At 35.8% G+C, this 24,975-nt stretch overlaps 4 protein-coding genes across 7 annotated transcripts; all 4 read left to right on the plus strand.

The window, feature by feature from the left end:
- Positions 1 to 7,338: 7,338 nt before the first annotated feature.
- Positions 7,339 to 14,811, plus strand: LOC110659923 (uncharacterized). Of its 3 annotated transcripts, none has more exons than XM_021818012.2 (13): positions 7,340 to 7,628; positions 8,269 to 8,321; positions 9,305 to 9,473; positions 9,565 to 9,628; positions 10,115 to 10,194; positions 10,347 to 10,500; positions 10,885 to 10,946; positions 11,118 to 11,180; positions 11,881 to 11,939; positions 12,254 to 12,335; positions 13,536 to 13,582; positions 13,685 to 13,936; positions 14,549 to 14,811. In XM_021818012.2, the coding sequence occupies exons 1-13, from the start codon at positions 7,482 to 7,484 to the stop codon at positions 14,568 to 14,570; spliced, it is 1,254 nt and encodes a 417-aa protein (XP_021673704.1). In that variant the 5' UTR covers positions 7,340 to 7,481; the 3' UTR covers positions 14,571 to 14,811. The 3 variants fall into 3 exon arrangements, with proteins under 3 accessions (XP_058005533.1, XP_021673704.1, XP_058005532.1); XM_058149549.1 differs by having other exon boundaries at positions 14,552 to 14,811; XM_058149550.1 differs by lacking the exons at positions 13,685 to 13,936; positions 14,549 to 14,811 and having other exon boundaries at positions 7,339 to 7,628; positions 12,413 to 13,582.
- Positions 14,812 to 16,467: 1,656 nt separating this feature from the next.
- Positions 16,468 to 17,439, plus strand: LOC110659922 (protein TIC 20-II, chloroplastic). The gene has a single exon (XM_021818011.2). It carries the CDS (start codon positions 16,468 to 16,470, stop codon positions 17,095 to 17,097), a length of 630 nt encoding a protein of 209 aa, XP_021673703.2. The 3' UTR covers positions 17,098 to 17,439.
- A 135-nt stretch (positions 17,440 to 17,574) lies between these two features.
- LOC110659882 (pathogenesis-related thaumatin-like protein 3.5) lies at positions 17,575 to 22,747 on the plus strand. Of its 2 annotated transcripts, none has more exons than XM_058149551.1 (2): positions 17,575 to 19,050; positions 20,601 to 22,747. In XM_058149551.1, the coding sequence occupies exon 2, from the start codon at positions 21,025 to 21,027 to the stop codon at positions 21,787 to 21,789; it is 765 nt and encodes a 254-aa protein (XP_058005534.1). In that variant the 5' UTR covers positions 17,575 to 19,050; positions 20,601 to 21,024; the 3' UTR covers positions 21,790 to 22,747. The 2 variants fall into 2 exon arrangements, with proteins under 2 accessions (XP_058005534.1, XP_058005535.1); XM_058149552.1 differs by lacking the exon at positions 17,575 to 19,050 and having other exon boundaries at positions 20,080 to 20,760; positions 21,089 to 22,747.
- A 548-nt stretch (positions 22,748 to 23,295) lies between these two features.
- On the plus strand, positions 23,296 to 24,511 carry LOC110659874 (pathogenesis-related thaumatin-like protein 3.5). The gene has a single exon (XM_021817944.2). It carries the CDS (start codon positions 23,816 to 23,818, stop codon positions 24,386 to 24,388), a length of 573 nt encoding a protein of 190 aa, XP_021673636.2. The 5' UTR covers positions 23,296 to 23,815; the 3' UTR covers positions 24,389 to 24,511.
- Positions 24,512 to 24,975: the final 464 nt, after the last annotated feature.

Below are 24,975 nucleotides of genomic sequence, written 5' to 3' on the forward strand. Positions count from 1 at the left end.
GATGGCACAGTATATGGTCCACCCTCCCCAACAGCAGCAGTTCACTGCACCAAGGGGGGAACCTCACAAACAGATAATTAATTTCAAGAAACTGGTACTTATGATGTGTCAAACGATGCCTATCGATTTTTGGATTCCTGTAAACAGGCAGGGATGGAGTTGCAGTTGACTGATAGGAGGCTTATAGAGTGTGTGTAGCATATCATGGGGCTTATGCCTAGACAATGGATGAATGACTACATATTACCTCGGATGGAAGGTTTGTTATGGACCCAGTTTATGGAACTGTTTATCAACAGGTTTGTGCCAAAAAGTTTCAGAGATCAAAAGCAGTGGGCCTTTGAGGCCTTAAGGCAGAATGACAGGTCTGTAGATGAATATGCTACAGAATTTATGGAATTGAGCAGATATGCCCCTACAGCAGTAGCTACAGAAAGTATAAAGGTAAAAAGGTTCCTAAAGGGCTGGACGGGAGGTATGCAAACCTGGCCATGATGTCTGATCAGTCTTTTGATGTAGTAGTTGATCGAGCCTGACAGATTGAGATTAGCTATACTGGAGATGACGGTAGAAGGGGAAAGAAAAATAGAGCAGAGGGTTCTTCAGGTGTTCCCCACATGGGTACTACGGATAGCGAAAGCCAAAGTTGTTACAGAGGAAGAAGTAGGAACAAGAAGAGTGGTTTTAGACACAAATCTCGAGGATTCAGACCAGGGTATGGATCTAATAGTGGTCACAGTTCGGGGTACAGTAGTTCTGGATCTGGTTCAGGATCCTCCTTGGCACCTTGCGCATAGTGTGGAAGAGGACATTCAGGACCTTGTATGATGGGTTCAAGAGCATGTTTCAGGTGTGGCCAGTAGGGTTACTTTGCTAGAGAATGTCCAGTGTTCAGTGAGCCACAGATGGGATCATAGGGTTCTGTTATAAATGTTCCTCGTCAGTTGTATCCTGGTGCTTCCAGCATGGCAGGCAGTCAGTTTAGTGGCCAACAGGGCTGAGGATAAGGAGGACATGGATTTGGAGGCAAATTAGGAGGTAGAAGTCAGTATCAAGGTTCTGCAATGCAGGGTAGGGGTCAAGCTCGGGTTTTCACCCTGACCCACCAGGATGCTCAGGCTTCCAATGCAGTTGTGACAAGTATTCTTCTAGTTTGTTCCTATGAGGCTCGTGTTTTGATAGATCCGGGTGCTACACACTCATTTGTCTCCCTAGTGTTTGCCATGAGATTGGATAGAAACCCTACAACTTTAGAATGCCCTTTGTCTATAGCTACCCCGCTTAGTGACAACATAGATGTAGATATGATTTTTCTGGGTAGCCTAGTAGTAGTGGATGAAAAGATCCTCCCAGCAGACTTGGTTCCTCTACTAGTAATGGATTTCGATGTAATATTGGGAATGGATTGGTTGGCAACTCATTATGCCACTTTAGACTGCAGGAACAAAAAGGTGTATTTCCACATACCTGGTGTGGAAGAGTTTAGCTTTGATGGTGACAGGAGCGTGGCTCCATATAATTTGGTGTCAGCAATTAGTGCTAGAAAAATGTTGAGGCGTGGATGTCAAGGGTATTTGGCATTGGTGAGAGATATATCTATACAAGATGTCAACATGGAAAATGTTCCTGTTGTCAGAGAATTCATGGATGTTTTCCCTGAGGAGCTTCCAGGGTTGCCACCAGGAAGGGAAATAGAGTCCTGCATTGATGTTATTCCAGGTACAAATCCCATATAAATGCCGCCTTACAGGATGGCACCATCAGAATTAAAAGAGCTGAAGGAGCAACTACAGGAGCTTTTGGACAAGGGTTTCATATGTCTGAGCACTTCACCCTGGGGCGCTCCTGTTCTATTCGTGAGAAAGAAAGATGGGTTATTGAGGTTGTGTATTGATTATAGACAGCTGAACAAGGTGACTGTGAAGAACAAGTATCCACTTCCTCGGATCGATGATCTGTTTGATTAGCTCCAAGAAGCTAGATTCTTTTCTAAGATAGACCTGCGATCAAGCTACCATCAGTTGAGAATCAGGAATGAGGATGTGTCCAAAACAACATTCAGGACAAGATATGGTCATTATGAGTTCTTGGTGATGTCTTTTGGACTCACTAATGCAACAGCAGCCTTCATGGACTTGATGAACAGGGTGTTCAGGCCATTCTTAGACCGTTTTGTCATTGTATTCATAGATGACATTTTGGTATACTCTCGGACCAAGGAAGAACACATGTGGCATTTGAGGATGGTATTGCAGACTTTGAGGGAGCACCAACTATATGCCAAATTTTTAAAATGTGAATTTTGGCTAGAAAGCATCTCATTCTTGGGACAAGTGGTTTCTAGTGAAGGCATTCAAGTGGATCCCAAGAAAATTGAGGCTGTAACTGATTGGCTTAGGCCTACAACAGTCATTGAGGTGCGAAGTTTTCTGGGCCTAGCTGGCTATTATAGGCGTTTTGTGCAGGATTTTTCTAGGATAGCAGCTCCCCTAACTAAGTTAACTCGGAAGAATGTTCCATTCATTTAGACAGATGATTGTGAGGAGAGTTTCCATAAGTTTAAGGAGTGTCTAACCACCGCCCCTGTGTTGATACTACCGATGAGTGGTGAAGGATATACCATGTACTGTGACACCTTCAAAGTTGGCTTAGGGTGTGTTTTGATGCAGAATGGAAAAGTAGTGGCTGATGCTTCAAGGCAGCTGAAGAGGCATGAGCAGAACTACCCCACCCATGATTTGGAAATGGCGGCTGTAGTCTTTGCACTAAAGATCTGGAGACACTACCTGTATGGTGAAGTGTGCAAGATATACACCGACCATAATAGTTTGAAGTACATCTTTCAACAGAGGGATTTAAACTTGAGACAGAGGAGATGGATGGAGCTTCTGAAGGACTATGATTGTACCATCTAGTACCACCCTGGGAAGGCCAATGTAGTAACATATGCTTTGAGCATAAAATCTTCTAGCAGCTTGGCGCACATATCAGCGGAGAAGAGACAGTTGATTCAGGGAGTACATGAGTTGATGGATCAAGGTATGATCTTAGATCTTTCAGATGAGGGGGTATTGTTGGCTCATTTTTCAATGAGACCAGACTTGCGAGACAGAGTTAGAGTTTCCCAGCACAGAGACCAGCAATTGATGAAGATCATAGAAAGAGTACAGCAGGGTGAAGGTAGTGAGTTTGGATTTGCCAATGATGGCGCCCTTATGTAAGGTTCCAGGATATGTGTGCCCGACGTGGACAATCTCAAAAATGAAATCATGCGAGAGGCACACTATACACTGTACAATATCCACCCAGGCTCCACCAAGATATACCATGATGTGAAAGATAGCTATTAGTGGAATGGCATGAAGAGAGACATAGCAGACTTTGGGTCTAAGTGCTTGACTTGTCAGAAGGTAAAATTTGAACATCAGAGGCCGTCAGGGAAGCTGCAAGAGCTCCCTATCCTAGAATAGAAGTGGGAAATGATTACTATGGATTTTGTGACTGGGTTGCCTCATACCACGTGAGGATATGATTCGATATGGATAATTATAAACCGTCTGACTAAATCAGCTCATTTCTTGCCTGTGAAGACCACACATTCTGTTGCACAGTATGCTCGGCTCTATATTTGAGAAATAGTCAGATTGCATGGAGTTCTTGCTTCCATAATATTTGATAGAGGGCCCCAGTTCACTTCTCGATTTTGGAGGAAGTTGCAAGAGGCACTTGGCACACAGTTAAACTTTAGTACCACTTTCCACCCTGAGACAGACCGGCAGTCTAAAAGGACAATCCAAACACTGGAAGACATGCTTCGCATGTGTGTTTTGGATTTTGGAGGTCAATGGGATGATCAACTACCTTTGGTGGAGTTTGCCTACAACAACAGTTATCATTCCAGCATAGGGATGGCACCCTATGAGGTACTATATGGGAGAAAGTATAGGTCTCCTTTGTGTTGGACGGAAATGGGAGAAGCGAAGGTGCATGATGTAGACCTAGTATAGTACACTTCAGAGATAGTTCCTTTAATCAGGGAACGATTGAAAACAGCTTCAGTAGGCAGAAGAGTTATGCAGACCCCAGACGGAGGGATGTAGAGTTTGCAGTAGGCGACTACGTATTTCTAAAGGTTTCTCCGATGAAGGGAGTCATGAGATTTGGAAAGAAGGACAAGTTGACACCTCTGTATATTGGACTTTTGAGGTTACTGATAGAGTTGGAGTAGTTGCCTACCGGTTGGAGTTACCATCCAACCTTTCTCATGTTCATCCTGTATTTTACATCTCCATGCTCAGGAAATACATACCTGATTCTTCTCGTGTGCTACAGCAGGATGTAGTAGAGCTGAAAGAAAACCTGACGTTTGACGAGCAACCTGTAGCCATAGTGGACTACCAAGTGAGGCAGCTAAGATCAAAACAGATCCCTATGGTTAAGGTTTTATGGAGGAGCCAGTCAGTGGAAGAGTGCATTTGGGAGTCAGAGCGGGACATGCGTAGTAAGTACCCTTATCTATTTAATGTGTAATTTTATACTTTATTTTGCCTTGTATAAAATTCAAGGACGAATTTTCTGTAAGGGGGGAAGAATGTAACACCCCTAATTTTTAAATTTATTATTTTATGGATAAATATTAATATTTTATTTTATTTAAATTTTGAAAAATTATTTGAGATTTTTCGGATTTTAGAAATCGGGTTCGATTTTTCGAAAATATAAAACTTTGATGATTTTTAAAAATTAATTTAAAGACCACGTAGTAAAACCAAAAATATATTTAGAATCTACGAATTTTTCTGAGTTTTCTAGAATTTTTTCGAAATTTTTGGACTTCGTTTTTAGTCCTAAGGTAAAGTAAAAATTCAATTTTGGGTACCCTAAATCTAACCGGACCGGATCGGACCGACCTCTTTCTTCCTTTTCTTTCTTCCCCGCGCCCCTCCAGCAACCATCCCCCTCGTCTGACGTCGCCTGGAATGCCGGGAAAGCATAGAGCGACACCTCAACTTCCCAGCCAAAATTCGGCGGATCCAGCCACCGATTGGGCCGATTCTTGTGTCAAATACCATCTACACCTCGAGAGCTTTCCATAGACACCAAGAACACTAAAATCCATAGAGCCGTTTGCCCAATTTTTATCCGGAAAGTTTTAGCCCATTTCGACTTTTGGGCTAGATTTCTCGCAAACCATGAACCCCATGAGAAAACTGAGAGTACCAGAGCGCTCCACTTGTCGAGAGTTTCGCGGCAATATAAATTTCAAAATTTTACAATACTGTTTTTCGGTGGGTCCCACGAAACTTCGTAGTGTTTTTCCAAGCACTAAATGAGCTTAGAAAATTCCGTAAAAATTATATACTAACCCCCATGTTGTGAGCTTCGTGTAGGTACCTTCAATTCATAAAAATTCGACGGTTGCACGAGTCTGCAAATTTCCGGTCAGACAGACAAGCTACCGAAAAAGTCTAGGAATTGGGTCGAGATTTTGGCCACCCACCATTGTCAGACGTCCCGAGCACGTTCCCGAGATCGGAATCGGCATAGGTAAACCTGAACCTTATTTTTTCTTAATTTTCTAGTGCTTAAATGGGATTAAAAATCCATAAAATATTCGTGGTAGCTCAGAAAATTATGATTCTTTTTGCATTAGCTTAGTAATATTGCTAAGGACCGCGGGGCAAAGTTTTAGAATTTTTAGAGCTTATTTGGATAGTTTTTGCAAAAAGGGTCAATTATAAGGACTAAACTGTAATTTTACATATTGCGATTGATGACTATTTGGATGGGCCTAGGAGGGGCTGTGTGATGTGATTGAGTTATGGATATAGAAATGTGTTTTAAGCCTTTTTGTAGGTTGGGTAGGTTCTACATGTAGGGGAGACTCTGCCGGATTTTCGGCATGACTTAGAACATCTTTGATCTTTTTCTTAGCTTGTATTGAGTCAAATGTACTAAATAATTGTAATAAAAATTGTCAGGTGAGCCGAGACAACCTTCCTCCTCCGCCCAACCTCCACAGTGACGTCGGTTGAGTTTGTAAATAAAATATTAATTTTAATTGTAATTTCGATATTATTATATATTTAAGCATGTCCATGCATCACTTATATGTATGTATCTATGTAGTTAAACACTAGGCACATTTTACATTGCATCGATAAATGTTGAAGTGCCATGGATATTGTTTGTGGTGATTTGGAGCTGTGTGTGTGCGTTGGCGTGCGTGTGGTATAGTGTTGGATATGGACAGGACGGGTAGACACGGCTTGAGATCTTCTCTGGGACCCGGTCCTTCAGGTTAGACACGGCTTGAGTTCTTCAGTGGGACCCCGTATTGGTTTATTAAGCGAAAGTCCAGCTTGAGATCTTCGCTGGCAGAGGTTGGATTAAGAGGGCTGTATAGGGGATCAGCTCCAATATATGTATTGTTTGACAGTGTTGGGTGTGTGAGTGCTCCAAATTGCCTTTTGATGTGATTTGTATGAAATTTATGATGGTGTTGCATTTGACTTCACAGGGTGCATTAATTTTAGATAGCTATAGAGATTATTTATTGTTGTAATTAACCTTCTTTTCTTCTTTGCAGGTCATCTATTAATATCTGTAATATTTGTTTAATTCTGTTAACTCCTAGAATTTTCGCATGTGTTAGAAATATTTATTTGATTTGGGTCTGTAATATAATTTACCACGTTGGACCTGTAAACTTATTATATGTATGTATGTTGTACTATATGAGAGCTGAGCTCTCATTTGACTTTATGTTATTATGAGTATATGGAGGGTGAGCTGAGCTACCCAATTGATTATATATTGTGTTTACAGGTCGGGTGAGTCAAAAACTCTCCGTTAAAATGTCTATTTTATGGCCGGACTATGTCCGTTTTAATTCTTGAAATTAGAGTTGGGTTGAGGAATAATTAGGCTTATTACTGGCCTCGGGGCTTTAGGCTGGTCCAGATCCTAGTGCCAGTCCGGCCCATAGGTTGGGTCGTGACAGTATTATTATGTGATAGAGCTAAAAATTGTTTTTATTTTTTATTATAAAATTTTACAAAATTTAATATTTTAAAATATTATAATTTTAAGATTTTTTATATTTAATGAATTATTTGTTTTTAATTAAGTGATAATAATTTAATATGATATATTAAAGGTTATTAAAAAATTATATATGAATAAAATTAGATTATAAATATTATTAACGGGTATTAATAATGTGTATAATAAGTATAAATATATAAATTAATTAATATATTCAATATTTATAATAAACGAAATAATATTATAAAAAAAATCCGCCTCTTCAAATAACTTTGTGTTTACATATAGAGCCCCGAATAAGGGTTTCTTCGTTTTGCCAAAAAAAACTCAGAATTACAAACCCTAATCTCACTCCAGCTCAGAAAGAGTGTAGGTGTGTAGGCCCTGCTGAAGAGTTTGAGCTTGGGGAAGCTGGAGAGACAGAGGGAGGAGAGATGGACGCGATGAGGAAACAGCTGGATGTGCTCATGGGAGCCAATCGGAACGGCGACGTTACGGAGGTGAATCGCAAGTACTACGATCGTGATGTGTGTCGCATGTACTTGGTTGGCCTTTGCCCCCATGAACTCTTCCAATTAACGGTACTCTCAGTTTAATTGCCCAATAATTTTTGTTTACTTGTCTTTTTTTGGTTATTGAAACCCTAGTGCCTCAGTATGAGGAATTTACAGTAGAGAAAGATGTTGGGGTGTTTGCTAAGAAAGCGAAGGAAAGGAATGAAGGAAGTAAATGAGTTATGCTTGGAATTTGCTTTCTATTGCTCGTTTCTGTGCATTTTTCAGGTTAACAAAGCAGAGAGCTGGTGATTTTTTACATTCTATTTAGAGATTGGAGGATGGGATCAAACTAGTTAGAGGTGCATGTCTGCATAACATCAGAAATATTTTCTGAATCAAACCAAACCTCAGTCACAAAGTGACTGGAGTGTCTTTGTCTGAAAGCATATACTGAACACTATTAAAAATTATGCAACTTTGTATCCTTTGACGTGATAAGTTATTATTCACAAATAACTTGAAATTTTTTACTTTGGGGAGATAATTGCTGAATTTCTAGTGAGAGAGGGCTGTCAGATTTAATTGAATGGATGTTTGACACCTTGCTTGAAGTTCATTGGTGGTGCTTAATGCTGATTGTTGTTATTTTTGTGATTATAATGATTCTGATTTTTTTTCTTAGTTTATTTTTTTTTTTAATATTCTTGTTGTATTTTGGTTTCAGAAAATGGATATGGGGCCATGTCCTAAGGTCCATTCACTGCAGCTGAGGAAAGAGTATCCTTATTAGCTTTGTAATAATTTTTGTTCTCTCTCTCTCTCTCTCTCTCTCTCTCTCTCTCTCTCTCTCTATGCAGACGCTTGTGTGTGAAATTGCATGCATGCAATGTTGTCAACCTCGCTTTTCTGACCTAGAATCGGTGAAGGGGCTGTAAAATCGTATAGTATCGTATTGTGAAATCATAAGATTTTACAACTTTCTAAAAATACCTTTAAAAAAATATAATACAAAAATAAATTTTTATGTACATTTAAGTATAAGAAGTTATAAAAAAGCTTTCTAATATATTTTTAAACTTTATATTCAAATTATTTTAATTTTAAGTGAAATATTTTTTCACAAGTTATCAATATGAGAATAATTAAGATTATGCACACATTCACATATATATACATATATAAATTTCATATTTGAAAGTATAATTCCAAGTTTTCAACTCTGAAAATATGTAAATACAAATAATAGAAATATTTGATTAATAATATATAGAAATTAGATCATATTTATAATAATTGAAATATAACAAAAGTTGTTCAAAAAATAATATAAAAATTACAATGTATGCATAATAATTGTAGTAGCAAAAATAATAGTTATTACTTTATTTAAAAACTTAAAAAAATTTGAAAATATGTTAAAATAAGCAAATGATAATAATTTTGATGAATTATAAGGAAATATTTTAAATTGTAAACTTTTTAAATATTTAAAATTGTAAAATCGTAGAAACGTAAACTTGTGTTGTTTTTAATCCGATTTTAGTATTTAAAATCATGATTTTACCTCGATTTTACATACGTTTTGAGGTGATCCTAGCTCCTTAAATCGTATGAGTTAACTCGCCATTTTAACAACTATGCATGCATGCTTTGTTTCTCTATGTTCAATTATGTTCAGTTTAAAGAGCCAATGCTGAACCAAAGCAAATTTCATCCAGTGGTTTATTCCGGTAGTTTTTAGGTTCCTTATCTTTACATAGATATGAAGAGGCAAGGGCAAAGGGTATTGATAACTATGACAGAGAGTTGGAGGATGTTATAGATCGGCTCATTGTTGAGTGTGATAAAAAAATCAGCAGAGCTCTTAAGCGTCTTGAGGCTGAGGATGCAAAGGCTGCTATTGCAATATCGGTCTCTGAGGTCACACAGGTGATGTCAGAGTTTCCAATGTACATTTGATAAATTTTTTAATGTTTGATAATTATATTTAGTTGGAGAGAATTCTTTATTGAAATCGCAGTCACCAGAGATAATTGAGTTATCAAAGCAGATCAAGGAGAAGTTGAAAGAAGCTGATAAATATGGTAAGAACTGTTTTGCCTTGATTTTATTTCAAGTCTTTTTTTTAGACTCCTTGATGCCGCCTAGAGAGTGAATTAATAATGATTGTAATTCTTATGTAAAACTTAGAATGAAGTCAATTTTTACGTGAAAAAGGATTTAGTTTGTTGAAATCATGGTTTTGGATGCATTACTAGTTTGGAGGCTCCTTTTCTACAGAATTGGTGGTTCAATACTGAAATAATCTAAATGATATGAAAATAAGGAAATATGACCTATTCTTTAGCATGTGATGTGCTATTGGATATGGAGGCCAATTAGACAATAATAGTCTTTCTCATAGTGTTCCTAAACATTTGTATTTGAGTGGTTTTGAATGCTTTGAATGTCTAATAATGCTCATTGGTTTCTTGAATGTGCCACTAAGTTACTGTGACTAGTAAATCTTAGTGGTTTATAAAATGCATATATTAGTTTCTAACAAGATAAATGCTGGTATAAATTTGCAGATCTTGAAGGCAAGACAGATTTTAAGATTCAAGCTTTGGAAGAGGTGGAAAAACTTAGAAGTGAAAGAGCAGAGAAGCAGGTGCGAATTGTCTTCTTTTAGGCTTAGAATTTGTGGCAAATTGCTGATTTTTTCCATTGTTTTTTGTGTGTGTGTGTGTGTGTGTGTGTGTGTGTGTATTCACTGTCAAAAGAGTTCTGTGACATTAAATAATGTGCAATACTCTTTGACAGTCTGCACTCCTTTTGGAAGCCTTCAACAAAGATAGGGCGTCTTTGCCTCAACCATTGCCAAACCCACCTCCATTGGCACCCTTGCCTGTACCCACTCCTGATCCTCGTACCCAGGAAATGATTAATGAGAAGCTGAAGAAGGCAGAGGATCTTGGTAAGGGACTGCTTGGACATGCTTGTTAGATTATTATGTTAAACTAGACCTTTCTTGTGCACTCTTTACAATTTTAATATACCCATAATTTTCTCTTCCTTGAACTTATTGTATGTGTATTCAGAAAGAAGTGCCTTGTGAATTATATAATTTATTTTGCTAGCGTTTTTAGAGACACGTGGCCATATATATGGATTGTAAATGGTCATATAATACTTGTGATAGATTGAATTGTTTCAGATATGAAAACTTTGTTGGACTTTAGAAGCTTTTAATTATTTTCCATTCTGTATCTTGTGGATTTACATGATCAATGATTTATGTTTCACCCAGTTCTACTTCTACTTTTTTTATTCTAGTCTCAAGGCCCTGTGCGTTCTTCAGGTGAGCAAGGAATGGTAGATGAGGCTCAAAAGGCTTTGGAAGAGGCCGAGGCACTTAAGAAGGTTTTTTATTTTCAAAATCTTGGTTTTACAATGATTTTGCTTTTATTCTTTGTTTTCTGTTTTTCTTTTCTTCCCTCTGTCTGTTTTTTGCTTCCCAACCCCTCTCCTTTCTATTGCCCTTCACTTTGGTTTATTTACCTCTTATTTAATAATTCTACTTATTCTCTTCAGCTTCCTGCAAGGCAAGAGCCTACGTTGGATTCCTCCAAGTATACTGCTGCTGATGTCCGCATTGTAAGTCTATTTTCTTATTATTTTACTTTTTTCTTTGTGATAACATAAACAGCAAAGAATCACACATTGAAATTATTAAACAAGATCAGGTGCTTACAAGGAATCATGTCATATTATACATGCATCAGACAACAATCCAATTCAGCCCAATGTTTTTGTAATACCCGGTGGACTATGAGGACAACATTTACTTTTATGAATTAAGATATACTTCACTCAAAATAATCTGTTTATTTTGCTCTCTCTAAATCTAAATAGTCAAAATAATTTGACTATTTCACTTAAATGTTATCAGAAGTTTCATGCTAGATACACTTCTATCACTTGTAAATGGAAAAATGCGTCTTTTGGAGTGCCAGTATCATCCATTTGAGCAATATTTTGATCTTAGACTCAGACATTCTTCAAATGCTTCTTCTCAATCATTTACATGTTGCTTTCTATAGTTGAGAGGATCACATTTGTAGATCAATGGTAGCAATAGCATTCTAGGGCTGCATGCATTTAAAGGAAATTAAGAATAGATAATTATAATTATTGGGGTATGATTTGACATGTATCTGTTTCAATGTTCTATTGTGTGACTGAAATGTTAGAGATGGCCGGTCATTCATCTGTGTCCATGTCCAATTTTTCCCCATATATGCTTAATTTATGTGGACAGTAAAACTTAGTCCTTATTGTTTTTAATGTTTTTCAGACTGATCAGAAGTTGCGTGTTTGTGACATTTGTGGAGCCTTTTTGAGCGTATATGACAGGTATAATTTAATCTTATCTCTCCAAATATGTATAGTTTTTTTATTTTTCCTGAGGGAAACAAAAGAATTTGTATTTGGGGTTTCAAGTGGTTCAGCTTTTGATCCAACTATTATACCTCCTTGTTACCAGCAGGCTTTTGGGCCCAGTTTTACGAGGATAACTTTTGCAGCTAAAGAATGTGCGTCTTTTTCTGTTTTATATGCTGGCAGATCATGATATAGTTAGAAAATTATGGGGCAACTTACTATACATGTACTTATCTTTCGCCTTTTTTTGGAGCCCAAAGCATTTTGATCTTTGTTTCTGCTTTCAGCGATCGACGTTTAGCAGACCATTTTGGAGGGAAGCTTCATCTAGGCTATATGCAAATCCGTGAGAAACTCACTGAGCTTCAGGTATGGAAATACAAGTAGTTGCTTTATCATATACTTTTAGCTGATTCATTTTCTTACTTATGTTGTTGTCTTTGTAGAAAATGGTTAAGCAGGGATTGCAGAAAAGGAATGTAGTGAAAATACTGAAAATTCATCATATCCTTAGTTGATTTCTCATTTTCCATCAGTTAATATATGATTATAATTTTTTCCCATTTGAAGGAAATGGCTCAAACTGATGGATTGTGTTAAGTGGGATAAATCTATTGTTTGACCTATCCTGTCTTTTGGAAGTCCTTAAGTTGGTCTTGTGGTTATGTTGGTTCTGGTGCTTGTATAATGTTTCACATTATCCTATATAGATTCCCTGTTAGTATGCATCTGTGTGTTTTTCTTACCCGGAGAAGAATAATTTCTTAATTTCCCCCTTTTTAGATTTGACAGATGTTGGACTTTAAGACAGAAATAACTATGTAAAAAAAAATTGTCTTATTCATATTGGTGGTGACACTAACCATGCATCATATCCAGTCTGATAATTGTCAATGCATGTCATGCAATACTAGAAAGTGCTTCCTCTTCTAATTTTGCCAGGGTGGGCAAAGGATCATCTGTTATGTGCAGCCTGATTGTGTGGGTTAGAACTAATTAAGGGTCCCAATCATACTGTTTAAATACAAGCTGGCTTCCTTGAAGGTTGTGCTGTATTCAAAAGATTGTCATGAATACATTTTGTTGAATTCATTCTAGAACTTGGTTGGCAATGTTGATTTGTTATCGGCATTAGAAATTTCTTTGAGATGTCTGATTCTGAAAGTCTTGTGCAATTTGGCATCTAAGGTGGAATAATAGGAAATCGAGAGGGGAAAATGCTACAAAAAGACCTAGTAACTTAAATCCTCTTGATGTATTTTAAGGCCAATTGCTTTTGAATTTGTGCAGATTACTTTTTGTGTGCATGCGTGTGTATCAACAGTTGCATGTATGTGTTGTTGAGAAAGGAGAGTTTGTTTGGATGCTGTGTAGAGGTATTTGCAATGGTTTTGAGCTGCTTTGCTGTTAAAAAAGGTGGCACATTCCATTGGGTTCAATGGAATAGAGCTTGCTGATGATGCCTTCTTTTGTAAAACTTGTTCTGGTTGCCTTTTATGAATTCTACTCTTTAGCTCAACTGGAGTGGTAGTTCATGTTTTAAAGAATGGCCTTCATTAAATTTGTCAGGAAGAGAGAAACAAGCTCCTCAAAGGTGATCGGTGTGATGATCGAAGGTATTATTATTCAAGTTTCTTCTCTTTTTAACCATTTAGTACAAGAGGCTTGTATTTGTATCTTTCTTATATTTTCCCCTCTCATACTTGCTATTATTATAGATCAAAAGAGCGAAGTAGAGACCGTGAAAGAGAATCAAACAAGGAAAGAGATCGGGGAGATAGCCGTGACCGGGAGAGGGACCATGATCGTAGGAGCAGAGATCGTGACAGGCATTATGATCGAGATCGTGGATATGATCGGGACCGTGATAGAGATTCTGATCGTTCCCGTTGCCGTAGTTATGATTCAAGAAGTCGCCACAGGTCGCGCTCTCGGTCTAGAGAACGTTCTAGGGACTATGATCGTCACAGGTATTCTTTCACCCTAGTGCTTGCTGATCATTAGAGCTTCCACATATTTTGAGCAGTTAGCACTGGCCTTATACCTTTATCCTAATTTTTATCTTTTTTTCAGAATACTCCCAAGTATGTTCGTGTTTTACATGTGAGAATAATGACATTGGAGTTTTAGCCAATTGTGATGCATTTGTGTTGTGACATTAGGAAATAACATTGAATTATTTTTAATTGAAAATATTAAATAATTATGCTTTTTGCCTTTTTTCAATGTGCGAGGAGAAAGATTCTTGTCACCATTAAAATAGAAGTGGCTTTTAATCAAGTGAAACTCAAGTCTGTTCTTGTAGTCCTTTATTTCCCTGCATCTCAGAAACGAGAACCCTTCTTCTGCTGCTGCTTCAATTAAATTTGTTAGCATGTTTTAAATCAAGATAGTAATTAATATAACATTATATGCTACAAATGAACACTTCTTAATCATTGAATTAAAAATGGTAGCATGTGGTAACAACATCATTGATATAATCTATTCCTAGGTCTTTGGTGCTTAGTTTTAGTAGGCAGTTTTGAGGATTGTTCATTTTTCTAATTCGTTATTAATCACTTTATTATTCAACTCATCAGCAGGCGCCATGATCGGTACTAGGACGGTTGCTGTGGAGTGTTTTGGTATGGAAGTATGCACTTTTTTTTTTTTTAATTTAATTACCTAGGTCAATGAAGTTGTGGAGAAAAGAATGATTTTATGTACTTGTTCTGATAATTTTAGTGGAGTTTGATAGTATGTGGAATTTGGGTGCATAGATTTTCTTGACATGCGTGTATGTTTAAGAGGTAAGCTTTTACAATGTTTTTATCTAATTTTCATGTTCAGTTAACCCTCAAAACTCTGCTCAAGTTTATCTTACCTGAACTGATATCCTTGTTCAGAATGGTTATCCTTGTGGACTGCTACTTTTTGTTTAAAAAATTATTTTTTGGCCTTCTGCTTTCAGAAAGAAGAGGGCAAATTTCTCAACATTTTTGTCAATGAACCAAGCAATACTTTAAATTTATTTTAAGTTTAAACCTCTTTTTTTTTTTTTTTTTTTTTTTTGAAAAAACATCCTTTTACTGTTTAGATATTTTTATTATATGTAAAAATTATGTGAAATTTAATTTAAAATTAATTTTTGACTAGTTTTATTTAAGCTATTATTTTTCTTAATATCAGTAATGCAGAATTATAATTGTGGCCATGATGTTTAAGGTCGTTGAAGCTGTTAAAAAAAAAAAAAAAAGCATCACTGAAGCAGAATTATCCAAAAAATCATTTGAGTGATAACAGTCAAATTTTGCAGATATTAAAATGTACAGAAAAAAAGGTCCTTGATGGAAAAAAAAAGCATTAAAATTGCATGGTTTAAAACATATTATCTTTTTTCAATATAATTATGTGTATATACTATATTTAATTAAAATTATACCCTTGACGAAAAAAATTAAATCAAACTTATCATAAATTTTTCTGAAAAAAAAAAAAAAACTTATCATAAATTTATTAAAAGAAATATAACTCGCAAAGTTCAATGGGAAAGTGAAAAAGAAATCATGCTTTTTAAATTTTTTTTTTGCGGTTATATGCATATTAAAAAATTGTTGATTAAATTCTGTATTTTTTAATTTTAATCAATTTCACCCTATCATCAATTAAACTGCGAATAATTTATTAAGCAGAGACTCCAAAAGTATATGTTTTTATTTTTAATTTCTTTTAAAATTATTAAATTTTAAAATATAAGTTATTAATTATAAATATATTTTATATCGATTATTAATTAAAATATATACATTTAAATATATTAGAGTATTATTTTAATAATATAATTAAATTTAAAAAGAATTCAGATATTTAAAATATTAATTAGATTTAATCTTTACAGAATATTTTGTGGATTGTTACTCTTAACATAATATAAAGACTTAAAAAATAAAAATTTTTCAATATGTACAATAATAATAATAATAATAATAATAATAATAATAATAATAACAACAACTATTATGTCTTGCAAACTAATTAACATGATTAAATTTTATGGATTGATTAATATATTTTTTTTAAAATATAAAAATTAATTAATTAATTTTATTAAAATAAAAAAATTAAATAATCATTAAAATTAATTAATGAAAAAATTAATTGAAGAATTAAAAATTTAATATAAATAAAATATAAAAATTAAATAATATATTTTTTAAATATAAAATAAAATAATTTATTTTATTAAAATATAAAAATTAAATAATAATTTACCGTACGTACTAAAATTTTGTTTTTGTAAAAGTACATAGATGTTTTTCTTTTGCAATTTACCCAAGTATGTTTTGATATCTCTTCCAACATGAGCATGAGAATGGGCTGGATTTTGAACATATTGTAAGAGTTATCAGAGAATGTTTAAAGCCCGATAGGTAAAGTGGAGCTCTACCCTCTGGTTCAGCTTCAGCTTTAAAGCAAACTATCTTTAGCTTCTGCAGAGGAGCTTCGCTCTCCCTCGAAAATGGCTTCCGTTTCTTTTCTTCGGCTTTCCCCGATTACCTCTCCCAAAACCCTAGCCAAACCCTATCCTTTTTCTTCCTTTGCCCCTCCTTTACTTGTCTTTCTCAAATCACCTCCTCTGACCGTTCCCTCACTAAAGCCCACCACCACACGTATGTCTTACAATCCCACTCCAGCCACTGAACGCTTAATCTCAGCCGTTGCTTACACTCTTCCTTTCTTCAATTCTCTCCAATATGGCCGCTTCCTTTTCGCTCAATACCCATCTCTGGGTCTTCTTTTTGACCCCCTTATCCCTCTCTTAAACCTCTATAGATCAATTCCATATGCTAGTTTTGTGGCTTTTTTCGCTCTTTATTTGGGTGTTGTTAGAAACCCAAGCTTTAGCCAGTATGTCAGGTTCAATTCAATGCAAGCTGTCACTTTAGATGTGCTTTTGGTGGTGCCCTTGCTTTTGGCCCGAATCTTCAATCCAGGTCGGAGCGGATTAGGGTTTAAGCTCATGGTTTGGGGCCACAATGCTGTGTTTTTGTTCAGTTGTTTCTGCTTTGTTTATGGGTTAGTGAGTTGTGTTCTGGGTAAGACTCCTTATTTGCCATTTGTTGGTGAAGCTGCTGGTAGGCAAGTCTAGACTGAACCCTTGCTCTTTTCTGGTTTCTTTTCCTGGTAAAACATGGTTGAAGCACGAGGTCAACGTTTGAAGCTCGAGGCAAGTGTAGGGTGCAAGTGTATTAAGGCTGGGTGGGGGAGAGTTTCGTAGTGGGAGTGTTCTTCTGGGGCTTTTACTTGCAAGTAACTGAGTTATTATAGAACTTTATCTGTTCCCATAGGGATTGTTTGCAAGTGTTTTATCTTTTAATCCTGTTGCTTTCATTTAAAAATAATAATTTTGGCTATTCATTTAGCAGGATTTATAGATGAACAATCTGATGTGATTTCAGAAGTATTTATTTCTTTTGGTTAATTTGTCTCATTATTGTCTTGATTATATTCCGCTTTGTTAAAGCCAGCAGTCTTGAACTAGGTTCAATGGCTTGATATTTAATGAGCTTAATAAGAATTCAGCACATATTCTTATCTCTGTAGTCACAATGTTGATGCCATACTTTTTTTGTATTGTTACTGAAATTTATGGGTATGTTAAGAAATTGAGAGGTATTTTCTTTTAAAGATTATTAATTTCTTGTCCTTTTTTTAAAACATTTATGATTGTTTCTTGGGGGTTTGGGAAATGTCAGAATGTTTTGCCTTTATGATTTTTACCAAGCATGCGTGCCATTGCTTTTTTCCTTAAAACATGCATTGCATTTGAGATGAGTTTAATTGTTTTTTATTCCCTTAATTGATCATTCCCATTCTTTATGAAAGGTTCAAGTATGAAACACTGGTTCTCATGACAGAAGCATCTCAACTGGTGGGTGTCAACTCGCTTAACTTTGCATTGTCCTAACTCCTAAAAGACTAGGTAGCAAATTCCAGTTATTTTCAGATGGGATGGAGGGATACTTTTCTTTTGTGATCCAGCCAACCCTTGAAACCAAGAGGGAAAATCTTGGCCCAGAAAATCTCTAGTTCTTCATGGAAGGAGTACGTCTCAAGTTGAATCTGGAGACGTAGATGTATCCCAATATTTTCAGCATAAAATGTAGGAAATACTACAGATTTGCTATCACTGAGAGATGGGGCGTGAGGGCTGTGTCTTACTAGGAGCCATTGATTAGGAATGCTAGGTTGGCTGGGATTGGGAATCTGGAGTGTAAAGTGCGTGAATAGAAAAAGGGGAGGTGATTCTATGATGGTTGCTTTATTAACTAATCAGGAGCAGATTCCTCATTAGACCTGGGATTTGGGGGCATTGGAGACTTGAAACATATTGTAATTTGACTGAATATAGATTGAAAAAATTTGCTAGCTCTTGTAGTTTGAATGTCCATGCTTTTGGCAAAAGAGCATGTGACAATCAGAGACCTCCCTAAACCTGAATTCTTTTGTTTGCAGTTTACTTTGGAGAAATTCACATGGTAGATTCATATGGATTCATATTTCCATTACTAAAATTTATTTCAGTTTGTTCAAATGGAAGGCTTATGTTTAAAAGTTATGGTGTCCATACTATTATTTGGAATTAATTGAAGTGAAATAAATATTGCAAAGCTTTAATGGGTGGCTGTGTTAATAATTCGGTTGGACATTCATAGGTATGGCAAATGGCCGAGAAGCCCTTGTCTTTCTCCCTCATGGGGTTGGGAACGGGGGTGCAAATCCCTGGCAAGGATGGTGAATGTACTTTGTATTTTTTTATATTACAAATGTTGACCCTGCCTCTAGTTTAAGTGGTTTGGTTGATTGAAAGAGAGTGAAGAATCTAGCCCAGCAGCCACCCTTGACCTCAATGGAGCTTTGACAACATTTCTGTTGTTGGACACCCTTTGAGGGATGAAAGGGAACACAACTTTGATAATTGACTGAGCCATTCTCCTTTTTTTCTGGCGTTCTTTTCATTGAAGGTGCTAGATCCTAGACACACCTTTAAGGAGTGGCCTTTGGTTTTGCCTGATTTAGATGGAGGAATTACACATCAAAGGTGAGAAATGGATCTTCTAGCTGTTAATGCTGCCAGCTCCGAGCTTTTCGCTGTTCGTTGTGATTACTGGGGGAGTTACAAGGCTTCTACTCTCCCCTGCAATCTCCAACCACAACAAAGGCTGTGCTTGAACAGTACTGCCTTTTCTGTCGCTTCTCTTCCTCAATATTTTCTCGAGTTCTAAACTGTCCATCTATCTATTTATTGCATTTAATTTGTTGCACTGATTGATCGAGAATAAGTGGTTAATTTTAGCTGCCATTGAGCTTGTTTGTATGTGGAGTGGATACATGTAATGGAATCTTGGTTGGATGAGTGGAGTTATTTCTGCCACAGAGAAAAATTTGCATTAAGTGTGAATTTGTTGGTTTAATTAGATAAGTGTCAAAGGACTTGTTGGAAACGAGGAAAACCTCCATCCAGGGCCAAGAGGGCAGCGAAAAGGAAAGGTACATAGATGGGGAAATGGCTCTCTGTTGGCATCCCTGAAAATTTATCTTGTAATACTGGAGATTCATGGCTGCAAATTATTAAAAACATAGTTCCTTTTGATATAGAAAATCTCCACAATTATAACTAATATCAAGTAGCCTAATGTTAACCCTGTTTAGATGTTAACCCTGTTTAGAATCGAAGTTTAAAAAAAAAAAAAGCCTTTTTTTTTTTGGACAAAGCATCATTTTAAGTATTATTGAAAAGAGTAATTTGAAAACAATTTGAAAAAAAGATTGTTTAATTATTATAGAGTTTTTATAATTAAAATATGTTGAATTTAATTTTAAATTAATTTTTAATATTCTTTGATTAACATATTTAAAGATGTGTTTTTCTAACAAACAAGCAAATGAACTTTGTTAACCCAACCAAAATGGGATTAATGGAAGAGACTAATCCTCTAATTGAGCTTAACATATTGATAAAATTTAGCTTGTTGATGTCTATAATCTTGAAGGTTCTGGAGACACACAAAGCTGAATGAATTGGAGAATAACAATCTATGCAACTATGCATCATAAATTGTCTAAAAGTAACATATTAATAAAAAGGGAAAATTAATCAATTTTTAAAGAATTTATTTTTTCAAAGGAGAATGTCATTTTTTAAGATTCTAATAATTTTATTAAAATATGACATGAATCATGTTGTCATATGGCCTCCTATTGTTGCTAAATTGAATACTTATATTAGTGACGCTTGGCATCATAATATTATTGCAAAACCAAGGTTCCCCTGCCATTAAATGGTTCACTCCATTCCCTGCCTTTTAAATGATTTACTCAATCCTTCAACACTTTCAGTCAAGGCTTTTCCCTTTGGCCTTTCAGCTCTCAACAGCTTTCAGTTATGACTTCGGCCTGTATCTCCTCTTTCTTGTCCTCCATTTTAATTTTACCATTATCCTTATCTTACACATTTAATTCATTTTCCAAATCATTATGTAGCATGCCAATCCTAAAGTTGCACAATCTGCTTTGCATTCTGAAAAAATATCATAAGTTCAGAACAAACTTTAATCCTACACACTTTGCTGTCATTTTCCATTTTTGCAGACAGAAATTTACGAAGTGAAGTTGTTTATGATCTTACGCTTGCAATGTGGAGAATCACAATTGAAATAGCAATCTTTAGCTTTGGGGTATTCCAAGTGCTGGGGCATTTGTCTGGGCACTTCAAATTTTTATATTCACGCGATGCACAGGCTTTCGACCGGTAAGTGTATACAGTTAGGTGTAGGTAAGAATAGAAAGATTATTCCTAGAAGCAACATATTAACAAAACTATATTTCAAAAGTCACAAGCCCTCAATTTCTTATACCAGAATTACGTATCCTATTAATCAATCAGTTGATCACAAATCCTGCAAGCTCTTGAACATTTCATTGGCATGAAAGAATAACTTTTCACAAATTTTGATGACTTGTCGATTAATTCAGAGCTATTATATCTAGGTATCACTACTCTGTTCTTATTTCAATGATTTCTATGATGGCACTTTGTTACTTTCTCCTCATGGTTTTCTTTTCTCTCTTGTCATCAGGTGCTGATGCCAGGGTTATTACCCTCCAAAATAAGTGCAACAACACTATATGGCCTGCATTTCAAGTAGGATCTGGATTGTATAATGCACATGGAGAAATTGATGGTGGTTTTGAGTTAAGACCTGGAGAATCAGTGAATGTTACAGCAGAAGATTATGCCTTTATATGGGGTCGAAATGGGTGCTCATTTAATCAATCTGGCCATGGAACATGCATCACCGGTGACTGTGGTGGTGTATTAAGATGTGGTGAAGCAAGCCAGAGCTTGATCCCTATACTACCAGTCACATATGCTATGATGTATCTTCATGAATTTGTTCCTGATTTTTATGCAGTTAGTGTTCATAATGGCTTCAATTTACCAATTTCTATATTGCCTTATGGGAGCCCTGCTGCTGAATGTAAGACTTCAAGCTGCTTTACCAACTTAAACCAGATTTGCCCGAATGAGCTGCAGGTGAGATCAAATGGAAGCATTGTAGCATGTATGAGTCCTTGCCTAGCATTCAATAAGCCTGAATTTTGCTGCGCACGTGGTCGTCTGCATATCCCTGAGTACCCTGACAATGACGACTGCAAGCCTACAAATTATTCGGTAGCGTTCGAGGCTGGTTGTCCTACAGCTTCTACAACTGCTGCTTTAGAATTATCCAAAGCATCAGTGTGTTGGAGAGCTAATTACTTAATTAGCTTTTGCTGAAACTTATTTTCATGTACACATAAACGTGTAAGGATGAAAGAAATAAAAGTAGGATAGCTATAGTTCCACATGAGAAAATTGTATATCGTCTGCAGCATTAGTGAATAAGATGCTGCGTTCATTTATATTTTTTATCCAAGAAAGGCTTGATAAGCTTAATCAGCATTTAGTCAGACAGTAGGAAAAAAAGAAGACCAAGGAAAGTTTCACAGAAGCAAAAGCTTAATCAGTATATGTCCTTACAGGCAACCAGCTGATGGTTGAGAATGCAAGGCTTGAAGTTGCTTCACAGAGTTGAATAAGATTATTTTACCTCCTGCAAATTGAATGATTAATAAGATACCTTGTTGATGTAATTATACATAAGTTCGAATGTCTATTTGGTGAAGTAAGAGGTCATGGTTGAATCATTGGCAATGAACTAACGCAAATCCATCTCCAAGAAAACCTTCCCAACTCCTTGTAAGGCTACCAATGGACCCTGGGAACAATGGAATGGCTTATCCTTCTTGGTTTTTTTTAAGCCACAAGAACCTCTTCATATGCCTTGCTAAGTGCTACAACTATTTCTGTACTTAGAAATTACAACTTGGACTGCAGAATTCTATAGAACTCCACGGCCATTTCATCTACAGGTATCTGGTGATTTCACATGGAAGAGGGGGAAATCTTGGAAAGAGAAGAAAACCTCTTTATTTTAGTCCAGACTGGCAAAGTTCACAAGCCCTCAATTTCTCAATCAATTGGCAATAAACCCTGCCAACTCCTCAACATTCTATTGGCATGAAAAATTCTTGGCAATACCATTGGCTTTTTGGTTTGGTACCTTCACTCTATTCTCTGATGGCACTTTGGCATTTTCTCCTCCTGGTTTTCATCTCTTTATCAGGCACATGGGTTATTCTATATGCTTTGTTAATTTTTTTTTAAGAAAAATAGATGAATTTCATTGAGGACATATTTTCTTTTTTATTTGAATGAGCTATATACGTGTATTTTACTTAAAACATAGGTTTCCAACCTATGTAACAAATGACAAATGGTCATTCAATTATTCAGGAGCAACAGATTAACTGACGTTGGTTTCAAATGTCAGACAAGTAATGAGCCCCGAAATTTCTAATACCTGAATTAACCATTTGGCCTTGACTTTTCCTTTATCTGCAACTTTTCTGTGGCTTCTTAACTCAAGTTTTGGGTATCATGCATGATTTTTAGTTCCATATGGTCTCACTTGATTTGCTAATATTCTTTTCTTTTTTATTTGACTATAATTAGGGTTTGAATTTGAAACCTCATAACTTTGAAAATGATTTCTACTTAAAACTCATTGAAATTCAGAATAATCTAATTGAAAATTTTATTTAAATGTTATACCAAGTTACCTTTAACATCCAATTATTCTTGGCTATACTCGATTTATCATGAATACAAGACATAAAATGTACAGTGGTGGGACTCATATGTTTATGTATTGAGTATGATATGCAGGGTTCAGACAAAAAAAAAAAAACATCCTAATCTCATATGCTATCCAAGCTTTAAAACTAGACAAGCCATAAGAATTGCCTCAGATACATATCAATTGCCTTGGAAAGAAGCAAATGTTTGTTAATATGTCAATTCTATATAAAATAATCTAATAAGCAAATTGGCCTACTACTTTCTATATATATATATTTACTAAATTCAACACTTTGTTTTCTATTTATGCAATCACATTCCATGTTAAAGACTACAAATTTCACAACCCAGAAAGCTATAATCTATCAGCAGTCTCTGGTTTCAATTTTTTCTCGGATGGCATATTGGCATTTTCTTCTCTTGCTTTTGATATCTGTCTCAGGTAATAAAGTTTTCTCTTCATATTTTTATTCAATATATAAATTTTCTAGTAAATAAATAAGCTTTTAACTCAACTATTAATATTTTTCCAGGTTCTGATGCTGCTGTTTTCACACTCTCAAATAGATGCAGGAGCACTATATGGCCTGGAATTCTATCAGGAGCAGGAAAGCCTCAATTAATGGAGGGTGGTTTTGAACTAAAACCAGGCCAATCAGTAAACATCAATGCATCACAAGGTTGGTCAGGCCGAATCTGGGCTCGTACAGGGTGTTCATTCGACAGCTCTGGCCGTGGAAAATGCATCACAGGCGACTGTGGCGGCATTCTGAGATGTGCTGGAGCAGGTGGAAAACCACCAGCTTCGCTTGCTGAATTTACCCTGGATAGTCCAATCGATTATTATGATGTTAGTCTAGTAGATGGCTTCAATCTGCCATTTTCCATACTACCATCTGGTGGTAAAGTTGGCTGTAAGACTACTCACTGCGTTTCGAACTTGAACAGGGAATGCCCTGGGAACCTGCAATTGAAATGGAATGGTCAGGTTGTGGCTTGTAAAAGTGCTTGTCTAGCATTTGGGAAGCCTGAATATTGTTGCACTGGTGATTATAGTAGCCCTCAGACTTGCAAGCCAACGAATTATTCCAAGGTCTTCAAGGCTGCTTGTCCTACAGCTTATAGTTATGCCTATGATGATCCTTCAAGTACCTTCACTTGCAAAGGAGCTAATTACTGGATTAGATTCTTTTGATAATTCACATTTTATGTTCTTTAGGAATATAAAATGAAAAATGTTACTCGAGCAAGAAGTATGACCCAACCTAAAAAGCTTATAATGCAATTTCAATTAAATATTTTATGAGATTTGAGTTGCTCTCGTAGTATGAACCAATATAAATATTGCAAATTTTACATATTAGACAAACATAAGATTTGAAAAAAAATTCATTGATATTTGAATCTGGAGAGTTTAAAGAGACCATAATTAATTTTTCACTGGTATCTTATCTATGAACTTAGAGTTTGCAATCGAATCACATAAATTTTAAATATCTATTTTTTTTTATGTGCCTTAAATTCATGCACTTATCTCAATTGGATTAATTTATGGAAAAAGTAAGACCTATCTCAAGGATGACAGAAGGAAAGTTAAAAGAAGCAGCTTTTGGTTGGTGTCACTAGTAATCAATCAATGGTGTGTTTTTTGCCTCCATAGCAAATGCTTTCTTAAGCAACCCCTCTGTTTTAGAATAAGTTTATTAGCTTGAAATTCTACACAAAGCGACACTTCAAAATATAAATAAAACAAACAAACACATATAAAAATATAAAAGGGCT

This window comes from Hevea brasiliensis, chromosome 7 (genome assembly GCF_030052815.1).
Source record: "Hevea brasiliensis isolate MT/VB/25A 57/8 chromosome 7, ASM3005281v1, whole genome shotgun sequence".
NCBI lineage: Eukaryota > Viridiplantae > Streptophyta > Magnoliopsida > Malpighiales > Euphorbiaceae > Hevea > Hevea brasiliensis.